We start from the raw sequence: 18925 nt of genomic DNA, 5'->3' as shown, positions 1-18925 counted from the left end.
AATCACAGGACCACATGTAGAACTAGGCTATAGAGACAGTTAAACAATCACAGTTGTAGATACTGAAAAGGAGTCTCCTAACTCCCACTAGAATGACCTTTCCACATGACCTTCCCATAAAGGGAAAGGATTTTTCCAGTTACACCGAGGCCCTGGTTCCCTCTGGGGTCTGGGAACTTCATGGAATTGTGGAGATAGATACACAGTATTAGGCCATTGTGGGGTGGCATTCAATGTAATGATTCAGGAATCTGTTTATGGCTCATTTTCTCTGAACGCCGTCTCGTTCGTGTGTATCAGAAGCAAGCCTTATGGCAGCAGTACAGTGTTTAGCTCAAAGTCATGTGCTCCTATGAGCAGAGTGTCTCTTTGGTCATACTTTCCAGACCACGTAGTACATTGTGGCATGCTCAGTAGATACTCAGTGAACACCACCACTGTCATTAAAAGTTGATGATGATGGTGGTATTGAAGCGCTTACTATGTGCAGAGCACTGTTCTAAGCGCTGGGAGATACAGGGTTATCAGGTCGTCCCACGTGGGGCTCACAGTTTTAATCCCCATTTTACAGATGAGGTAACTGAGGCTCAGAGAAGAGAAGTGACTTGCCCACAGTCACACAGCTGAAAAGTGGCAGAGCCGGGATTCGAACCTATGACCTCTGACTCCCAAAGCTGGGCTCTTTCCACTGAGCCACACTGCATCCTTCTTCCTAATAAATAGAGGCTCTAGCCTATCCAGAATTGACACTGGATAGGTAAGCTTATACCTTTGGTGAATTTACTGACATCTGATTTTCATGTTTGCTCTTCCCATAAAAATGAGGAAAACTTAATGGAACTGGGAGTATTAAGCTTGGGGAAGAGTAACCGGTCGGCTGGTGTGATGAGATGGTATTTACCGCCACCCTTTACCTCACCGTGTAACGCTCTATCCATTCCAGCCATTTTGCTCCGAGGGGAGGAAATGGAAGCTCTGTACACCCCTCCTCTCCTTTCCCAGCCACCCACTCACCCCCGGGACCCACCCTTGACTTCCGTGTGTCTCTCTTTTTCTTCCCCAGATGATTCTTGCAAATTGATGTGCGAAAATGGTGGAAAGTGTGTCACGAATGAGAAGGGGGATCGGAGATGTCACTGTTGGCCCAGTTACTCGGGAGAAAAATGTGAAACCAACCAGTGCACCGGCTACTGCCACCACGGAGGCACCTGCAAGGCATCCGCACTGGGTAACTTGGAACACGGTTTTCCCAAACACGCCAACCCCGTGGGCCTCTCCCTCAACTCCTTTCCGGAGAAATGTATCCAAAGGCTTGGTGGCATCGAAAACCCAATTTTCTAGGGATTAACGCAGGGACTCACGCCTGTCTTTACCGATGGGAGTTGATTTCAGCCGGGGCTGGCTCAGGTCTCTGAAATCCCAGTCAAATCATGCTAAAACAAATATACCAATCAATCCTGCCAGAAAGCAAATACTGTGCCCAGATGATAGGATGGATCACCCAGGGGCATGAAGATGCTGACCTGGCCTGAACCAGGACAGGCAAGGAGAGCCAGCCTAGCCAGACTCTAAGGGCAGCTGCCAGGGGGACCCTTTGATCTTTGCCTTTAAGTGGCCCATTGCGGTCAGATTGCCTACACTCTGTTTTTCCTTCAAAATGGCAGACACCAGTCACTCTGAAGAGAGTGATTTTCCATCTCACATTTGAATGGAATTTTAGGAAATACATGAACGTTGAGTTACCCAGTTAAAATGTTTTGAAAAAAGGTTTAAAATCCTTCCTTGATTTTTGAGAATCATAAACAAAAGAAAATACGTAGGGGAGCGAGAAAAGAGATTGATACATAGTTTATTCTCCTTTGCCCAATACCGTAATGATGTTGAAAATATTCAAAATAATAATTGCTATCATATAGCTAAGGCACTTTGATGGCTTTTTCATTTTTTTAAATGTGATTGCTCAAAATTATTGTTGAGCATTATAGGTTGCAGAACCTCATTATCTGCACACAAAAGATAATTTGCTAAACAAATCCCAGTGGTGATTCGTGGATTTATTCATTGTTGGTTTACTTACAGTTAAGCCTTTGGCAAATTCCTGGGTGGACACTATATACCTAGAGTTTGGGCAACTTTAATTAAAATTTATAAGTTTATGACAGTTGTATTGAACTATAATAACTGAACAAAGAAAATGTCATCAGTTAATTAAAAGCACACATCCGAGAGACATAATTAAAATTTTGCATAAAGGAGTAGAACTTTTTTTTGTGTTCACATTAAGAGGTTTTTTTCGATAATTAAGCACTAACAAAAATGATCACAAAATATGTCTGCTCTGTTCTCATAGTCAATCCAAGTAAAAGTAAAATAATGAAACATGCAACAGAAATATCACCAAGAGAGTGACTATTTCAGTGATACAAATGCTCCTTGAATGGATCTTTGCAGTAAATGGAAAGGTGACAAGTGTGCTTTTAAATCAAGGACAAGAACCACCCTGTCAAACGTCCCTTTTTTATGGTATTTGTTAAGTGCTTAGTACGTGCCAAGCACTGTATTAAACACTGAGGTAGCTAAAAGCTAATCAGGTTGGACACGGTCCGTGTCCCGCATGGGGCTCACAGTATTAATCCCCATTTTTCAGGTAGGGTAACTACGACACAGAGAAGTGAAAAGATTTGCTCAAGGTCACATAGGAGACTAGTGGCGGAGTCGGGATTAGAACCCAGATCCTTCTGACTCCCAGGCCCGTGTTCTATCCACTAGGCCACGCTGTTTCTATGTCCCAAAAAAGAGGTCAGTTTCTCAAAGACTTTATGTTTTTGGCGCCTCGTAGAAAAGGCAGTGCCAATAGAAATGGAACGAAGCCAGTCACCCTGCAAATTTTCTGGACATTTTTCTTTTTAAGAATGAGCTCGACTTGCTTCCGTTCTAGCATTTCTCAGTGTGAAACAGATTGACCGGTGTCGTTCTGATTTATGGCCCCTGGGGTTCTGCATCAAGAGACTTCAGCCCCGTGGGTCCATCGGCCGGGATGGCAGAGGGCGTGGGTAAAGGAAAGAGAACATTAGCTCTGGGAGAGTTCCAGATAGATCAAGGGTTGAGGAATCCATACTGGGTCACTGCAGGGAGAGTCAGGGTTGGAGGGGGAGAGTCAGGAGTGTCAGATGGTCCGTGCTGGGTCACTGCAGAGAGACTCAAATTTGGAGGGAGATAGGAATGTCAGATGGTCCCCGCTGGTTCGCTGCGGGAGAGTCAGGGTTGGAGAGGAGGAGTAAGGAATGTCGGATACCTGCCCCAGTCAAAGGCAACATGGCTAATGGAAAGGGAATGAGTTTGCGAGTTGGGTGCCTCGGATTCCAGTCTCAGCTCTGTCAAGCAGCATGACTCAGTGGAAAGAGCACGGGTTTAGGAGTTAGGGGTCATGGGTTCTAATCCTGGCTCCACCACCTGTCAGCTGTGTGACTTTGGGCAAGTCACTTAACTTCTCAGTGCCTCAGCTACCTCATCTGTAAAATAGGGATTAAGACTGTGAGCCTCATGTGGAACAACTTGATTACCCTGTATCTACCCCAGTGCTTAGAACAGTGCTTGGCACATAGTAAACGCTTAACAAATACCAACATTATTATTTTTATTATTAAGTCACAGAATCTCTAGGGGCCTCAGTTTCATTATCGGCAAAATAGAGAGAAGATTCCTGCTCCACTCCCTCGTAGTGAGCTCACTGTGGGGCAGGGACCGACCCACCTGATTATCTTGTAGTTAGCTTAGCGCCTAGCATAGTGCTTGGCACAGAGAAAGCATAAAGTGAATTGTAGAGAAGTGGTTGCCAATCTCTACTGAAGGACTGAGCGCACTTGAGTCCTCCTCGTCTTTAAGGATCGTCACCATGGCTATGGGTGACCAGTCCCCTGAGTTCCCCCACTGCCCTCTTCTGGGCCTGTTTAGCCCCCTCTAGCCACACTCTTTCTCCCACCCTCTCTCCCAGGGAGACCCACCTGCAGCTGCACGCGGGGGTTCACGGGGCCCGACTGCAGCCAGACCATCTGTGACCACTTCTGTCAGAGTGGGGGCACCTGCAGGGTCACTCCCGGGAACCAGCCGCACTGCCACTGCCCGCCGGAGTTCACCGGGGACCGATGCCAACACCGTGAGTACTGCATGTCAACCCATGCCCTGCCCCCCTCCGACGTCCTGGGTGAGACTGGCATCCTGCCCGAGGGTGCCGAGCGTGAAACTGGGAAGCTTCTAGTCCCGTGACGGCCACTGGCCTGCTGCGTGACCTTGGGGGAGTCACTTAACCTCTTTGAGCTTCAGTTTCCTCATTTGTTCAATGGGGATAGCCATCTCTGCCTCAGGAAATAGGTGTTCGAGAGTTTGGGAGAGTAAAGATGCCCTAGTGATCTTCCCCCAGCTCTCCACCATCTGGAGTTCCCAGTCCAGGTTTCCTCACTCTGAGGCAGATGGAAAACCCCAAGGTCTCCTTCACAGATGACTCTGGCATCCGCCTGTTTGCGGAGATTCTGCCCCGATGAGGAACGAAGGAGGGAAAGGAGGGTTCTTGGAGGAAGTGGGGCAGAGTGCAGCAGAGCAGCATTTCACGCTCGGTTGGAGCACAGCCTCCCAAAATAAATCACAGCAGCGGGTCCGGCCGGTATTTTGCATTTAGACTAAAGCGTTAACGGAGGGGAAAATGTACCTGAGGTTATGTATCAATGAATGGCCGTCACATTTGGGACTGAAAGCCTAGTGTAGAAGTCTACCGGCCCTGCATCTCAGAGTCAAGTGTTAGTTTGGAAAGGCACTCTGGTCGTCCTTTCCCTGATCATTTCTGCTTCCTCTACCGGCCAGGGCCTCGTGGGGTCTCCGTGACACCCCAACTTGCTGAGCAGCGGTGACCTTGTGATGAATCCCCTCTGTGCTTCTAGGAGCGGTTGTGGGCACAGTACACAGGTGCCCAATGGGATAGGAGTGGTGGGGAAGGGGAAAGAGAGACCAGCCATGCAGTGTCCCATGCAGCACCACATTTCAGTGCCCGAAGACCAGAGGGTCTTAGATCCCTCCACTAGTTCTCCAAGGCCCCAGATCACAGAATAGTTGTAGTAGAGAAGCAGCGTGGCTCAATGGAAAGAGCCCGGGCTTGGAAGTCAGAGGTCATGTGTTCTAGTCCCGGCTCTGCCACTTGTCAGCTGTGTGACTTTGGGCAAGTCACTTAACTTCACTGTGCCTCAGTGACGTCATCTGTAAAATGGGGATTGAGACTGTGAGCCCCATGTGGGACAACCTGATTACCTTGTATCCCCCTCCAGCACTTATAGAACAGTGCTTGGTGCATAGTAAGTGCTTAACAAATACCATCGTCATTATTATTATTATTATTCTTTGAGGTGCAAATCAGGCACAACCCCATCTGTCAGAGACAGTGAAAGAGGGTGGGAACAATGTGACTGTGTAGGTACTTTCAGAAACGTTGGTTTAAAGCACATTAGAGAAGCAGCGTGGTCTCATGGATAGAGCACAGGCCTGGGAGTCAGAAGGACCTGGCTACTAATCCCAGCTTCACCACCTGTCTTCTGTGTGTGTGACCTCAGGCAAGTTGCTTCACTTCCCTTCTCTGTTCCTCAGTTCCCTCATCTGTCAAATGGGGATTAAGACTGTGAGCCCTCTGTGGGACAGGGACTGTGTCCAACGGAATTACCTTGTAATTAGTACGGTGTCTGGCATGTAGTAAGCGCTTAACAAATACTACAGTTATCATTATTACTATTATTGGCTTATCTGGTGATCAAAAAGCCCTTTCCATACAGATGACCCCATTCTTCTGGGGAAGGGAAAACAAATATGCTCTCTCAAATACACTAGCCTCACCTCTCATCGTTTCCTTCCCTTGGGATGACACACAGTGACGATGGTTCTTCAGGCAGAATAGGTTTGATGAGGGGTTGGGTTTTCAGTCAAGCCTCCCGACTGGGCCAGGAGTTCAGTTAACAGCTCTTGCCCAAGGGTGATGGTGGCACCGCATTCTCTCTTTCTGGTCCCGTCACCAGCTGCTTGGGCTCTGGGCATCGCCCTCAAGTCTCCCCAGGGCAAACATCACTAAGTGAGGGGACAGGGCTGGGGTTCCCAAAGAGTACTTTACAGAGATTCCCCCAGTAGATCGTCCTACTTTCATTGCCTTTTCACAAAAGCACTTTGGAATTTTTAAGCTGCTATTCCTTAAAACACTTTCCCCTTTTAAGGCAATTCTGATTGTATGGCCCACACAATATTCACCTTAGTACAAACCTCACTTTCTGTCTTCTACTCCTCATCCTCCTCTACCTTGGATGGTCTCTGGATGACTTGAATAAGGAGGTTGAAGACCTGTTTCAACAGCTCATTGTTTGCTGTGTAGTATAGATAATGTGAGAGCTCTAGATTGCTAGCACAGGGTGTCTTGTAGGAGTAATGGTATTTATGAAATAAGATGTGAAATTAAATATTTAGGTATATATACAAAAATCTATTTTTTAAAAATTATCGGTACATTGTATGGTATGTTATTGTTTCACTGCATTGCGCTTTTATCATATTCATAATGGTTTGATCAATTTGGTGGAATCGAGGGAATGCATTAATGCTTCCTGACATTTTTTATCTACTTGGTTTAACACTCTCACTGTTCTATTGTCATCATTCAATTCAAAGTCATTTGCTGAGTGTTTTCTGTATGGAGAGAACTGTACTAATTAATTAATTAATTACTATATGCTTGGGAGAGTACAGTGCAGATGGTAGCCATGATCCCAACCCTCAAGGAGCTTTCAGTCTAGCAGAGAGCCGACAGTCTAGCCCATGGAACCTATTAACCCATGGAACCTACATGTTCTGCTCTATCATCATTTATTTGATAGTCACATTCACTCTCTCAATTCTGGTGGTGTGACGTCATTCCATTTTCCATCCAACTGGCTCTGACCTTGGGCTGGGACATAGCACTTCTGATGGCAAGGAATTGCGTGTGTGTATGTGTGTTTGTGTGTGTGTGTATGTTGGGGGTTGGGGGAGGGAGGGAATCTGTCACTGTTTGTTCCCCCATAAGGGCAGCATGGTGTCTGGCCCACCCTCTTCCCCAGTGGGTAAACTTGTTTTTGTTTGTTTTCATGGTGTTTGTTAAGCACTTTCTATGTGTCAGTCACTGTTCTAAGCACTGGGGTAGATGCAAGGTAATCAGATTGGACACAGTCCGTATCCCGCATGGGATTTACAGTCTTAATCCAAATTTTACAGATGAGGGAAGTGAGGCAAAGAGAAGTGAAATGATTTGCCCGAGGTCACACGCAGACTAGTAGGGGAGCTGGAAGTAGAACCCAGGTTCTTCTAACTCTCAGACCCATGTTCTATCCACTAGGCCATCCTTCTTCTCTAGAGGCAGAGTGCCCCTAAAGGGGCTTCTTGGGAATCCAGGGGTTTGCTGGGCTCTCTCCCCTTCACTGCGACCACACAGAATTTTCTCCCCAGGACTGCGGCAGCCCTCTCCACTCGAGCCTTTTTCTGCCCTTGAGTAAGTGTCTGGTTTCCGGTTAAAATGAGGATGACTCTTTGGACAGTCTTCCGGAAGGGTTCAGCTACACTCTAAGCTTGTTATGGGCAGGGAATGTGTCTGTTTATTGTTATACCGTACTCTCCTGAGTGCTTAGTACAGTGCCTTGCACACAGTAAGGGCCATAAATGTGATTCAATTGAGTGAAAGGAGAAGCTGTTGATCAGAAAGACTTGTGGCTGTCTTGAATAGGATGCGTTCTGAAATGAACTGAGCGGGTTTCCCATTGGCAGACAATGGGGTAAGTCCCAGCCTTTCAGAGAAGCAAGCGGAATTGTGATTCTGCCTAACTCGCTATTAAACAAACTGTGCGAATCCACAAATAACTCCCAGCAAACACAATTGGGTCTTGGAAAACAATATAGTACATAAATCACGCTCAGACAGACACACAGATTAAGCAAAAATATTTACTCAAGGCTCACCCCAAACCAAACAAATTGTTTCCAGTTGAATGCCTCTGCAAACATCATTTTTTAAAGAATTAATTTAAATGTAAATTTAAGGGCCCTTTATAAATAGGGCGTTTATGATCAGATTTGGATCGCCTGCCAAAGCATCGCGGCCCGGCGTCACGTTTTAAGAAGGTTTAGCGGCATTCAGGAAAATGAAACAGACTTGGGTTTCTGATGGTTTAAGCCTCTGCATTTGGAAAATAAGGTAGTGGTAGGCCAGTCAGATGGGTCTGGTTTCACTCTGCCACAGGCAGAAGCACGACCGGTGGATCATTAGTTGCGTGGGGTCAGGGTGTGGGTGTCCCCCGCAAAGGCGAGTTCATTCACTCAGTCAGTCATTCATTCAGTTGTATTTATTGAGTATTTACAGTGTTCAAAGCACTGTACTAAGCACCTGGAAAAGTACAATACAACAACAGACATATTCCCTGCCCACAACGAGCTCACAGTCTAGAGTTGTCACCCAGGAAACAGCAGGGGGAAACTCACAGAAGTGATGTGACCTAGCGGAAAGACCTCAGGTCTGGGAGTCTGGGGACCTGGGTTCTAATCCCATGTCTACCCATGTGCCTGATCAGTGACCTCAGACAAGGCACTTAGTTTCCTCATATCTCAGTTTCCTCATCAGAATCTTGCTTAGACTTGGAGGCCCATGAAGGATGGGGATTGTCTGATCTGATTGTCTAGAATCTACCCCAGCACTTGGTATAGAGTAAGCATTTAAAATATACCACCATTATTATTATTATTATTACTATCATTATTATTATTGAGTGGCATAGCTTGCTGGGGAGAAAGGGTATAATGAAGGAAGAGCAAAATCCCCCAGGGCACATGGGGAGCAGGGAAAGTGTGCAAGTCTAAAGCAGAAGGCACAGAGCTAAGAATGAAGGTAATGGCTCCCTTTCCCATATCCTTTGCATTAATTTCAGGTAAAATGATGAAAAAACAGTCATCTACCTCCAACCCCATGTTCTCGCCACCTCCCCGTCCTGCAGTTTCCTGTCTTCTCCTCCATTCTCCTCTCCCCCACCAAATCCTCCGGATCAGAGCTCTCCTCATCATCAATGTCCTCCTGAAACTCTACCCACTCCAGGAACCCTTCCCCAGTTAATTCCTTTCCCCATCCCCAGCCCATTCGTATCTCCCCAGCAACCACCTTTAAAGACACTTTAGGACAGTGTCTTTAGGACAGGCCTCAGTGCTTAGGTGTCTAGACATCTTTAGGCATTCATTCACTCATTTATCTTGATTCCTGAACTTTGGGCCCAGCCTCAAGCACTTATATATAGCAGGATTTGGAAAGCCAGTTCTGGTGAGAGGCTGATGAAATTGTGGAAGTTCTGACTGCACTGATAATGCTTTTTGGGCCTCACAGAAATGAGCGCCTCCCTCCACTCTCCTCCGCCTTCCACGTTGGATTTCTGGGTTTTGGAGGGTAAACACTCTCAGTAGGTTCCCAAACCCATTTGCCTTGAGATTGCTCCATTTCCAACTCATTTTCCCTCTGGACAGGAGCCCCCCCTCCACAATCGTCCACTCCACGGGATGGTCCTGGTCCAGGACAGTTATAATTAAGGAGAATGCAGACATTACCATGACCCCCAGAGGGGTGAAGGTGGGGCTGAGAATCAGGAGACCCGCTCAGGTTCTAGTCCTGCCTCTGCCTCCTGTGTGACTTGGGACACGTCACTAAACTTTTCAGGGCCTGCCTGTTTCCTCTTCTGTAAAATAGAGAAGTGCTACCTGCTCTCTCTTCCTCTTAGACTGTGGGACAGGGACCATGTCTGCTCCAGTTACCCCTACATCTTCCCCAGCCTTGAACACAGTGGTCGGCACCTAGTAAGCACTCAATCGATATCATTATTGTAGCTAAAGTCAGTCGATAGTATTTACTGAGCGCTTACAGCTTGCAGAGCAGTGAACTAAGCGCTTGGGAGAGTATACAGTATAATAATAAGCAGACACATTCCCTGCCTATAAGTTTACAATTTAGAGAGGCTTCCTCTACTCTAGTAAACTTAACTCATTCTGTACTTTTCCTGGCAGAGGCTGCAAGGATACACACACATACATGTTTTCAACTTCCATGTGTATAGAGATTGAAAAGACAAGGTGAAATTCTTATTTGTATTCCTTGGAAGAGAAACGTCAGCCTACCCTGTTGAAACACGTTACCCTGTGCCAGCTATCACCATCCTATTAAGGTCTAGAAATTTTTACCTGATTTCCATATGAATACCCTATCATTACGGAGGCATTTTTGTCTTTTAGATTGCAAGATTGTGTTTGATGGTGCTAGGTGGTTCTTGGTGTAATTACTTTACAGAGGTTAGAACACTTTTTTATATGGAGTCTATAAAGCCTTAGCTTATTTACATTTCATTTTTGCCCAGTTTCCTCTGATCCAGAATATCTCAATTTCTTTCGGCCATTTGGTGTCAGCCAGACTATCAGGGTGACTTGGGAGGCTGGGGAAGCAGGGGAGGCTCACGGGAACAAGAGACGATTGCTTTGAGACAGAGGAGTTGTTCCATCTGATGTCAGACCAGCCATATCTCCTCCAGCCTTGCACGAACTCCAAGTCCTGCTTTCCACAACACATATAAATATCTGTAAATTAATTTATTTATGTTCATGTCTGCCTACCCCCTAGACTGTAAGCTCGTTGTGGGCAGGGGAATGTGTCAGTCATCTCTATAATGTAGTACTATCCCAAGTGTTTAGTACAGTGCTCTGCACAAAGCAAGAGCTCAATAAATACCACTGATCGATCGATTGCTTGATTCCAGATGTGTGCCACCAGTACTGCGTGAACTCCGAGTCCTGTTCGATCGCGGAGAACGGGGCCGTGGACTGTGTCTGCCCGGAGCGCTTCGAAGGCCCCAGGTGTGAAGTGGACAAGTGTGGGCGGTGCCAGGGAGGACAGTGCCTAGTCGGCCAGGGCACCGACGGCATCACGTGCAAGTAAGTGGCCCCCACGCGACATGGGGGCTGGAGTGGGTTCTATGGTAATGGTCAGGAAAAGTGAGCTGCCCACCAGACCACCCGTCGTTGGCTGACGCCTGCCTGTCCTTCTCTTCAGTGAGGACTGGCCGGCCACCACGTTAGGGAGGGAAGACCATCCCGTGGACCCCAGGTACATTCACAGGGGGTTTTAGAATTTGGTGTTCCAGCCTGCGGAGCACAGTAAAGGGGGGCTGAAATATGCCCTGGTCCTTTTGCTTAAAGATAAGGAAGATCTCAAAGAAAGCATGGGCTGGGAGATGCATGTGGCACTGGGAGTCAGAAGACCCGAGTTCTAATCTCAACTCTTCCTCTGGTCTGCTGCATGACCTCAAACAAGTCACGTTACCTCTCTGGGCTTCAGTTTCCTCCTCTGGGTAATGTGATACGGGGACCTTGTGAGGATAACAGGAGGCCACTGATGGGAAAGCATTTTGGCAAAGTGAGGCCCTCACCAAACCCGACAAATATGAGGCACTAGAAGTAGTCATAGCTGTATTTACATTATTAGGGTTGTCCTGATTATCATCACCTTCCTTTCGTGACTGGGGATTGCAGTGATTGGGCAGCCAAGCTGAGGGAGAGGCTTCGCTGTGCACTCTGCAGAGCAGCCCAGGACCCAGCTAGCAGACCTGGGGGCGGGACCAGCTGAATCAGAGCAAGAGAAACCGAGAGGGCTGGGAATCGAGGCTCACTGTGCTCCTGGGGCTGTCAGTTTTCCCCTTGGTGAACAGCACCATTCTCTCTCCCCAGGATTGGATGGGTATATTATTAATAATAATCATGGTATTTGTTGAGCACTGTACTAAGCACTTGGGAGAGTACAACATAACAAAGACACATTCCCTGCCCACAATGAGTTTACAGCATAGAGGGACAAGCTTACAGTCCCAGCCCATTCTCTAACCACTAGACCATGCTGCTTCCCTTGGCCAGAAGCCATCTAGGGTACACATTCGTCCCCTGATTGATGGACCTCTCTTCTTTCCCCCACAAGGATGGCCCACATAATCACTTTATAAGATGTGAGACGAACAGATCCGAGACAGCCTCTGATCCACACAGATCTCACAGTCTAGGAGGGAGGGAGAGCAGGGACTTTAAGAACCGAGACTCAGAGAGGTTAACTGGCTGGCCCAGTCATACAGCAGGCCAGTGGCAGAGCTGGGATTAGAACCCAGGTCTCCTGACTCCCAGTCCCTCTGCAGCCTGGGAGTTAAGGCAGCAGAGTCTCTCTTCCCTCTGAGCCTAGGAGAGTAGACTTCAGAAACTGTACTCAAGTGACACTGATCTGTCACTGCCAATCAAGACATCCCAGGGATCAACAAATGGAAATTTCAAAAGGCTTTTCGGATCCATGGGGAAAATGTAATATTGGCATAATAGTTAACCAGTCACGAATCATGGCACATGTGAAATATGAATATCAAAATAATTGCTTTCTAAGATGCTCGGGAGAATAATTGAAGGCAGCACTATGAAAATAATTGTTTTGTATTCTGAGGGACATGGCATGTTAGATAACTAATAATGGTTTTCGCTTTTAAGAGTTCTCCCATCTTTCAGTGAGAGAGACGTTTCCCAAACAATATCTGTACAGCATTAGAGAGATTTCTTTAGAAAAAGGAGCGGAATTTTTTGGCAACGAACCCTTCATAAACTGCCCAGGTTGTTCCGACTGACACGCACGGTGGTGATTAGAAATCGGAAACTAGGTTTTGGAGCCTGGTCCGTCTGTCCCCCAAATCAAAGTCTCTGTCAAGCATAATGAATGTGGTTATTGAACTAGAGCTACTTGCCATTCTTGGCTCTCCTGGAAAACTGAGTAAATATTGATGAAGTCAAAGTTGATCACATTTTAGGATTGGAGCAATAATATCTCCAGGATGTAATTTGGTCGGGGGCTCCTGGGTTCTGCTGGAGGGCCGGTAATTAGCTCTCAGACAGTGACAGACCTGGGCACTGTTGTCTTCCCTTGAAAGGAGCTTATTACAGAAATCTCCCTTTTTATCAAAAGAGTAGTGCTTCTTTGCTAATGAGAATTTTTTTTTTCCAATTTGAATTTAATGTTCATTCAGCTGGCTGCTTTGAGTTCAAGTTTAAATGGTGATGATCCTGGGAGGGAGGAGAGAGGGTGAAGGGAGATGAGTCTGGGTGGGGGTGGAGACAAGAAGGGAAGAGTGTGAGGCCCAGAAGTGCCTCCTCCCACTTTACCCCTTCCTCCAAATACCCCCCCACCACCATTCCATATAACATCATGCTGCATGTGCTACAAGGGACATTGAGCAGCAGGTTATGATGTCATGCGGAAGTCTGCCTGAACCCCCAAGGCTAGAGAATTTTTCTGGGGACCCCCACTCCTCTCTTGCTTCAGTGTCATTGAGTTCTCCTCCAGGCCCCTGAAAATTCAGACAGCACTGGGAGCTGAAAATAAAAACCACAGACAGAGAGGAGGTCCGGGATCATATCTGAACCAGACCAAGAATAGACCACTGGAAAACAGACTGCTCTGGAGGTATAAAACCGGATGAATGACCATCCCACTGAGCATGCAGTGTTAGCTGACCATAGCCACTCCAATGGGGGAGACCAGCAGATCCAGAAATTAAATGCACTTGTACGGTGGAGGCAGGAGGTAAACTGTAGACCCTTTGGGCAATGACCAGAGTTTACAACCTAATCATTTTTAAAAGTGGTGCCTTATTAGACCAGATACACCCCTCCGGATAACCAAGTCACACTGAAAGTCGGACGAGAAGCAAATTCCTAGTGTTGACCAAATGCTCACCCACTATCACATTTGTATAAATCTACAGTTTCACCCAAGAAATGAAGTTCAAAACTCTCACCATTTTTCAGAAACTTGAGGGGAGGGCACAACCCCTCTCTGAAGGAGAAACAGTTTGTCTAGAGCAGCTTTCTAGAAGGCACCCAACTCTGAAAGCAGAGAAATCACAATCACAACCTCCCTGAGTGTACGTGCAGACATCACGGTAGATCTCTAGTTAGGTAGTTAGGTAGATGACAGGTAGATTGCGGTATTCGCACAGTGGTATGTTTTCTCATTTTTCACACAGAACTACTTTTTAATCCTAACAAGGTGTTACAAAAACAGTTCAAAAAATCCAAGGTTGCCAACTGTCATTTTTCCACTACAAAAAGGCTGTCCCCAGACCCTGCCAGTCCATTTGCCCACCTGCCAGCTGCCTGGCTGTGGTCAGCAGCGGCCCTGCCCTCCAGCGGCCCTGCCCTCCACCTCCACAGCCGGGCCCAAGGGGAGGCTCCCACAGTAAGATGCTGATCCCAAGGCTCTGTCTGACTGTCTGTCTGTCTGTGCTATGTCACTGCAGCTGCACGAACGGAAAAGTGGCCTCCAGCTGCCAGCTCTGTGACGGCTACTGCTACAACGGTGGTGTGTGCCGGCTGGACCCAGAGACCAACGTGCCTGTGTGCTTGTGAGTACTGCCTGGCCCCGGGGGCCCGCCCGGACAAGGTGGCCTCCTGAATCCTGGGGCGGAGAGTGAGCCCCCGCTGGAGGCACTGCCCTCAGCCCACCTGGACATGCTCGTCCATTGACAGACCACTTGGGTGGCTCTTCTCCTCCTGCTGCTCCTGCAGCTGGCGGCTGCCCTGGGCAGCGAATCCTGGCCATCCTGGACCACAGGATTTCTGAGAATGGGACTGGAGGGGAAGAAGTGCTCATGTGGTCACTGGCAGCCCCTGGGATATGTGACGGAAGGCATTTCGGCTCACCCTTCTGCCCTTCCCAAAGGATCTGTCCCCACTGCACCATGGTCCACTGCCCTGCTTCCTCTACTGCTTGGCAGTCGGGGCATGGCTGTGGAGACCACCAGAGGCTTGGGGAACTCCTGAGAGCCCTGTAGTATGGTCCCGGGTGCCAGCAGGAGTTCTAAGAAAACCTGACTTTGCCTGTCCCCACCCTGTCCCCTCAGTCTTGCCTCTCAAGGTCCCCCAGCTTCCAGAGCGGCAGTGGGAGAGCTAATGTGGGTGGCCGCAGAGCTCATGGTCCAAGTGAGGAAGTCAGCCTGATGCATGCCCTGGGCACAGGAGCCTGGTGTGGGGGGGGGGGGTGGTGAGGAGAGCTGGGCGCACCCCATGTATGCCCCAGCTCAGATGCCCTGTGTTCCCCCCAAGCCCCTGGCCGGACCCTTGACCCCAGCCCAGTTTACTGAGCTGTGTTTTACTGAAATTCTGCAGATGCTCTGCGGGGTTTAAAAGTCAGCGCTGTGACCAGAAAGTCAACCCTTGCGATTACCACTGTCAGAATGAGGGCGTTTGCACTTTAACCGCCTTTAATGAGCCGAGATGCAAGTAGGTCTATCCTCCCGCCGCCCCCCATCGCCCGCCGCCCATTGTGTTACCCCATTTCAGGCCCGGCTCATCGGTTCAGTTCATCCGGGTCCACCCGCATCCCATCCTGCCACTCAGCGCTGGGCTTCGCCACTGCGGCCCGGGACTCAAACCCCACCCCAAGTCAGGAAGGGTGAGACCCGCCAGAAAACATCCTCCAAGCTCATCTGGAGCAGGCATGGGGCTTCCCTCTGGGGGCCAAAGTGGAAAGGCCATGCTTCCAAGAGCCTGGTTGGGATGGGGGAGCAGGATTGCAGGTTTTGGAGGTTCAAATCTGACCTAGGTCTGTAATCGGTTTTCCCACTGCACACAGTGTTGGGGTATTCAGTAAAGATTGTAGGTGTTAGTCTAAGGCCTAGATACCTACAGCTAATCCTCGCCCTAAATTTAGGAGATAAATTGCTCTTGGAAAAGAATCAGTCCTCAGAATTTATTGGTCATCTACCATGTGCGGAGCACTGTGCTAAGCATTTGGGAGAGTGCATTATCGCTGCTCTCAAGGAGCTTACAATCTAGTGGGGGAGAAACATTAAAATGCATTACATTTAAAGGAAGCAGCAGAGTATAAAGGTATGTACATAGGTTCTGTGGGAGTGGGGCGGGGGAGAGTATCACTGTGCTTAGAGGGCACAGATCCAAGTACATAAATGATACAGAACAGAGGGTGAATAGGATGGGGAAATGAGAGGTTTTCAGGGAAGGCTTCCTGAAGGAGATGTGATTTTTAGTTAGTGCTTGGAAGATGATGAGAGTGGTGGTCTGTCAGATGTAAGAGAAGGAGTGTGGCCTAGTAAATAGAGTATGGGCCTGGGAGTCAGAAGGACCTGGGTTCTAACCCCAGCTCCACCATTTATCTGCTGCATAACCTTGGACAAGCCACTTCACTTCTCGGGACCTCAGTTTCTTCATCTGTAAAATGGGAATTAAGACCGTGAGTCCCTTGTGGGGCAGGGACTCAGGCCTATCTGATTTGCTTATATCCACCCTGGCGCTTACCAAACACATAGTAAGTGCTTAACAAATAATTATTATAAAGAAGGAAAGGGTTCTAGGCCAGAAGGAACTTGTGAGCAGGGGATAGGCAGCAAGAGAGACAAGGCCAAGGTCCGGTAAATAGGTTGACATTAGAGAAGTGAAGTGTGCAGGCTGGATTGTAGTGGGAGAGGTGCGAGAATAGGTAGACGTGGGAGAGCATATTGAGAGCTTTAAAGCTGATGGTAAGGCGTTTTGGTTTGCTGTGCAGAGGAATGGGCAATCAGTGGAGGGTTTTGAGGAGTAGGATGATTTACGCAGAATGCTTATTTTTTTTTTTTTAAGAAAAATGATCCAGGCAGTAGAATGAAGTATGGACTAGAACAGGGAGAGCTGGGAGGCAGGATGGTCAGCAAGTAGTTGAGGTGGGATATGATAAGTGCTTGGATCAGTGTGGTGGCAGTTTGGACAAAGAGGAGCAGGAACATTCTAGAGATGTTATGAAGGTAGAACTGATAGGATTTGGTGACTGAATGTGTGTGTGGAGTGAGAGAGCTGAGTCCAGGATAATGCCAAGATGGGAGGCTTGTGAGACTGGCAGGACAGTGTTGACTATAGGGATGGGAAAGTTACCGGGAAGAGAGATTATGGATGGGTAGATGAGCTTTGTTTTGGTCATGTAAAGTTTGAGATGTCAGCAGGACAACCTGTAGAGATGTCAGAGGAGGAAATGTGAGACTGCAGAGGAGGAGAGACGTGGGGACTGGAGAGGAAGATTTGAGAATCAACCACATAGAGGTGGTCATTGAAGTGTATGGCACTCATGAGTATAGTAGAATTAGTAGATCCAGTCCCTGCCTTCAAGGAGCTTGAAGTCTACTAAGTGCAGAGCATGGTAATCAAGCACTTGGGAGAGTACAATAGAATTAGTAGGTGTGATCCCTGCCCTCAAGATGCTACCAATCCATTTCTAATGAGACAGTAGTGGAGCACGAAAGTGGACTCCATGGGACCTGAAGTCTGACCCGCTAGATTAAATATACATTCATCAGCCTACCTCCCCAGACTCAAACAACTTCTTCTTTCCACCTTCCCCTCTCACAGTGGAACGTCGGTTTCCCCAGACCAGACTGATTTCAGAGCTTCGATGGCAACCTCCGTGAGATTCCAAGCCAATTTTCAGGGTCCCCTTCCCGCGGCCGGCAGGGCGTGAAATGTTCTGAGTTAAATAGAAATCATCTACCCTCTCGACAAACCTATCCTCAGCTTCTAGGGCTGTTTCTGATTCATATTTCCTAGAGAATGCCGAGATAGCGAAAATCTCTCATTACCCTTAATCTAGCCCTTGTTATAAGGTTTTCTCGTGTTTGCTCAGTCATTTCACAGTTCAGTGGCTCTTTCTGGTCAAATGTCCTTTATAGATAAGAACGATTTTACTCCAAAACATTTTGAACCTCAACTTTCCCAGCAACTACCAGCTTCTTTTTATGGGCAATTTCTAGGGAAACAGGGTCCTGTCTCTAACTGCGCTGCTGCTCGTTTTTTGTCAGACAGTGTAAATCCTTTCAAATGAGTCATTTACTCATCTTCTACCTATCCGCACAAGAAGATCTCTTCATTTCCCGGCACGGTTTTTGCTGGTTGTCATTCACCGAGTACCTACTGGGTGAAAACTAGGAGCTTGGGAAGCCCAAAAGAAACATAAAATCCATTCCTTGGCAGTAAGAAGCTTTCGCTCTAATGGGTGTGACCTATTGGGTGGTGTCCGTTTCCCAGCCAGGGAAAAAGGAAGCCCAAACCTCATCCGGTCTGCACTTGTCCCAGAAATCTGGGTGGCTTTTGAGCATCCATCTGCTCCAGGTGATTGCCACACCCCCTGCCAACAACTTCTCACTAGGTCTGGGGAAGCATAACACTAGGAGTTGCTGGGCTCTGGAGCCATGTGGCACATTGTCACCCCACCTCCACCCAAGGGTCCTCAAGCCCTGACGGTAGAGAGGCCAGATCAAACTCCAGCTTCACAGAACGCTTCCCTTTTCCCAAGGCTCCGTCACAGTGGAGAGCCCATTTTGGCTTCAGACATCCCTGTGTGGTAGGAAGAGGTGAGTTAGTGTAATCCCACTCTTCAGAGGAGAGACAGTGACCCAGAGAGGTGAAGTAACTTGCCTGAGGACACACAGCTGGCCAGGAACCAAATCAGGGTTAGAGCCAGCATCTCCCGGCATCCAGACCTGCGTTCTTTCCACTAGATAATACTGCCTGCTCAGCACTCATAGGAAACATGCCTTTGTGATTCTTTCTCAAAGGGGAGAGCAACTGTTTCTGTAGCAGAATACTTTTTTCGGCCCTCTTTATCTGCTTCCCCGCCAGGTGGAGAAGGCTCCAGTGTTGGAGGGAAGGAGCAGTGAGTCTAGAGGGTGGGAAGCTGCCAGATCTCTCTGGCCATGCTGGCCACCGGGGCAGGGCAGTGGGAGGCGACCATCCCCTCATGGAATGAGCTCAGGGCAGCTCATGTGGCACCCGGCCCTGCCAC

At 48.1% G+C, this 18925-nt stretch overlaps 1 protein-coding gene across 1 annotated transcript in view; it reads left to right on the top strand.

The window, feature by feature from the left end:
- Positions 1-18925, top strand: part of LRP1B (LDL receptor related protein 1B) — a 389846-nt gene that overhangs the window by 353033 nt on the left and 17888 nt on the right. The window contains 5 exon segments of the mRNA XM_029072223.2: positions 1064-1228; positions 3995-4156; positions 10836-11010; positions 14400-14504; positions 15268-15381. Of these exon segments, the coding sequence (XP_028928056.2) occupies positions 1064-1228; positions 3995-4156; positions 10836-11010; positions 14400-14504; positions 15268-15381 (721 nt within the window).

This window comes from Ornithorhynchus anatinus, chromosome 9 (genome assembly GCF_004115215.2).
Source record: "Ornithorhynchus anatinus isolate Pmale09 chromosome 9, mOrnAna1.pri.v4, whole genome shotgun sequence".
NCBI classification, from domain to species: domain Eukaryota; kingdom Metazoa; phylum Chordata; class Mammalia; order Monotremata; family Ornithorhynchidae; genus Ornithorhynchus; species Ornithorhynchus anatinus.
Note: the sequence above shows the minus strand (reverse complement) of the source record. Positions and strands in the feature narration are given on the sequence as shown.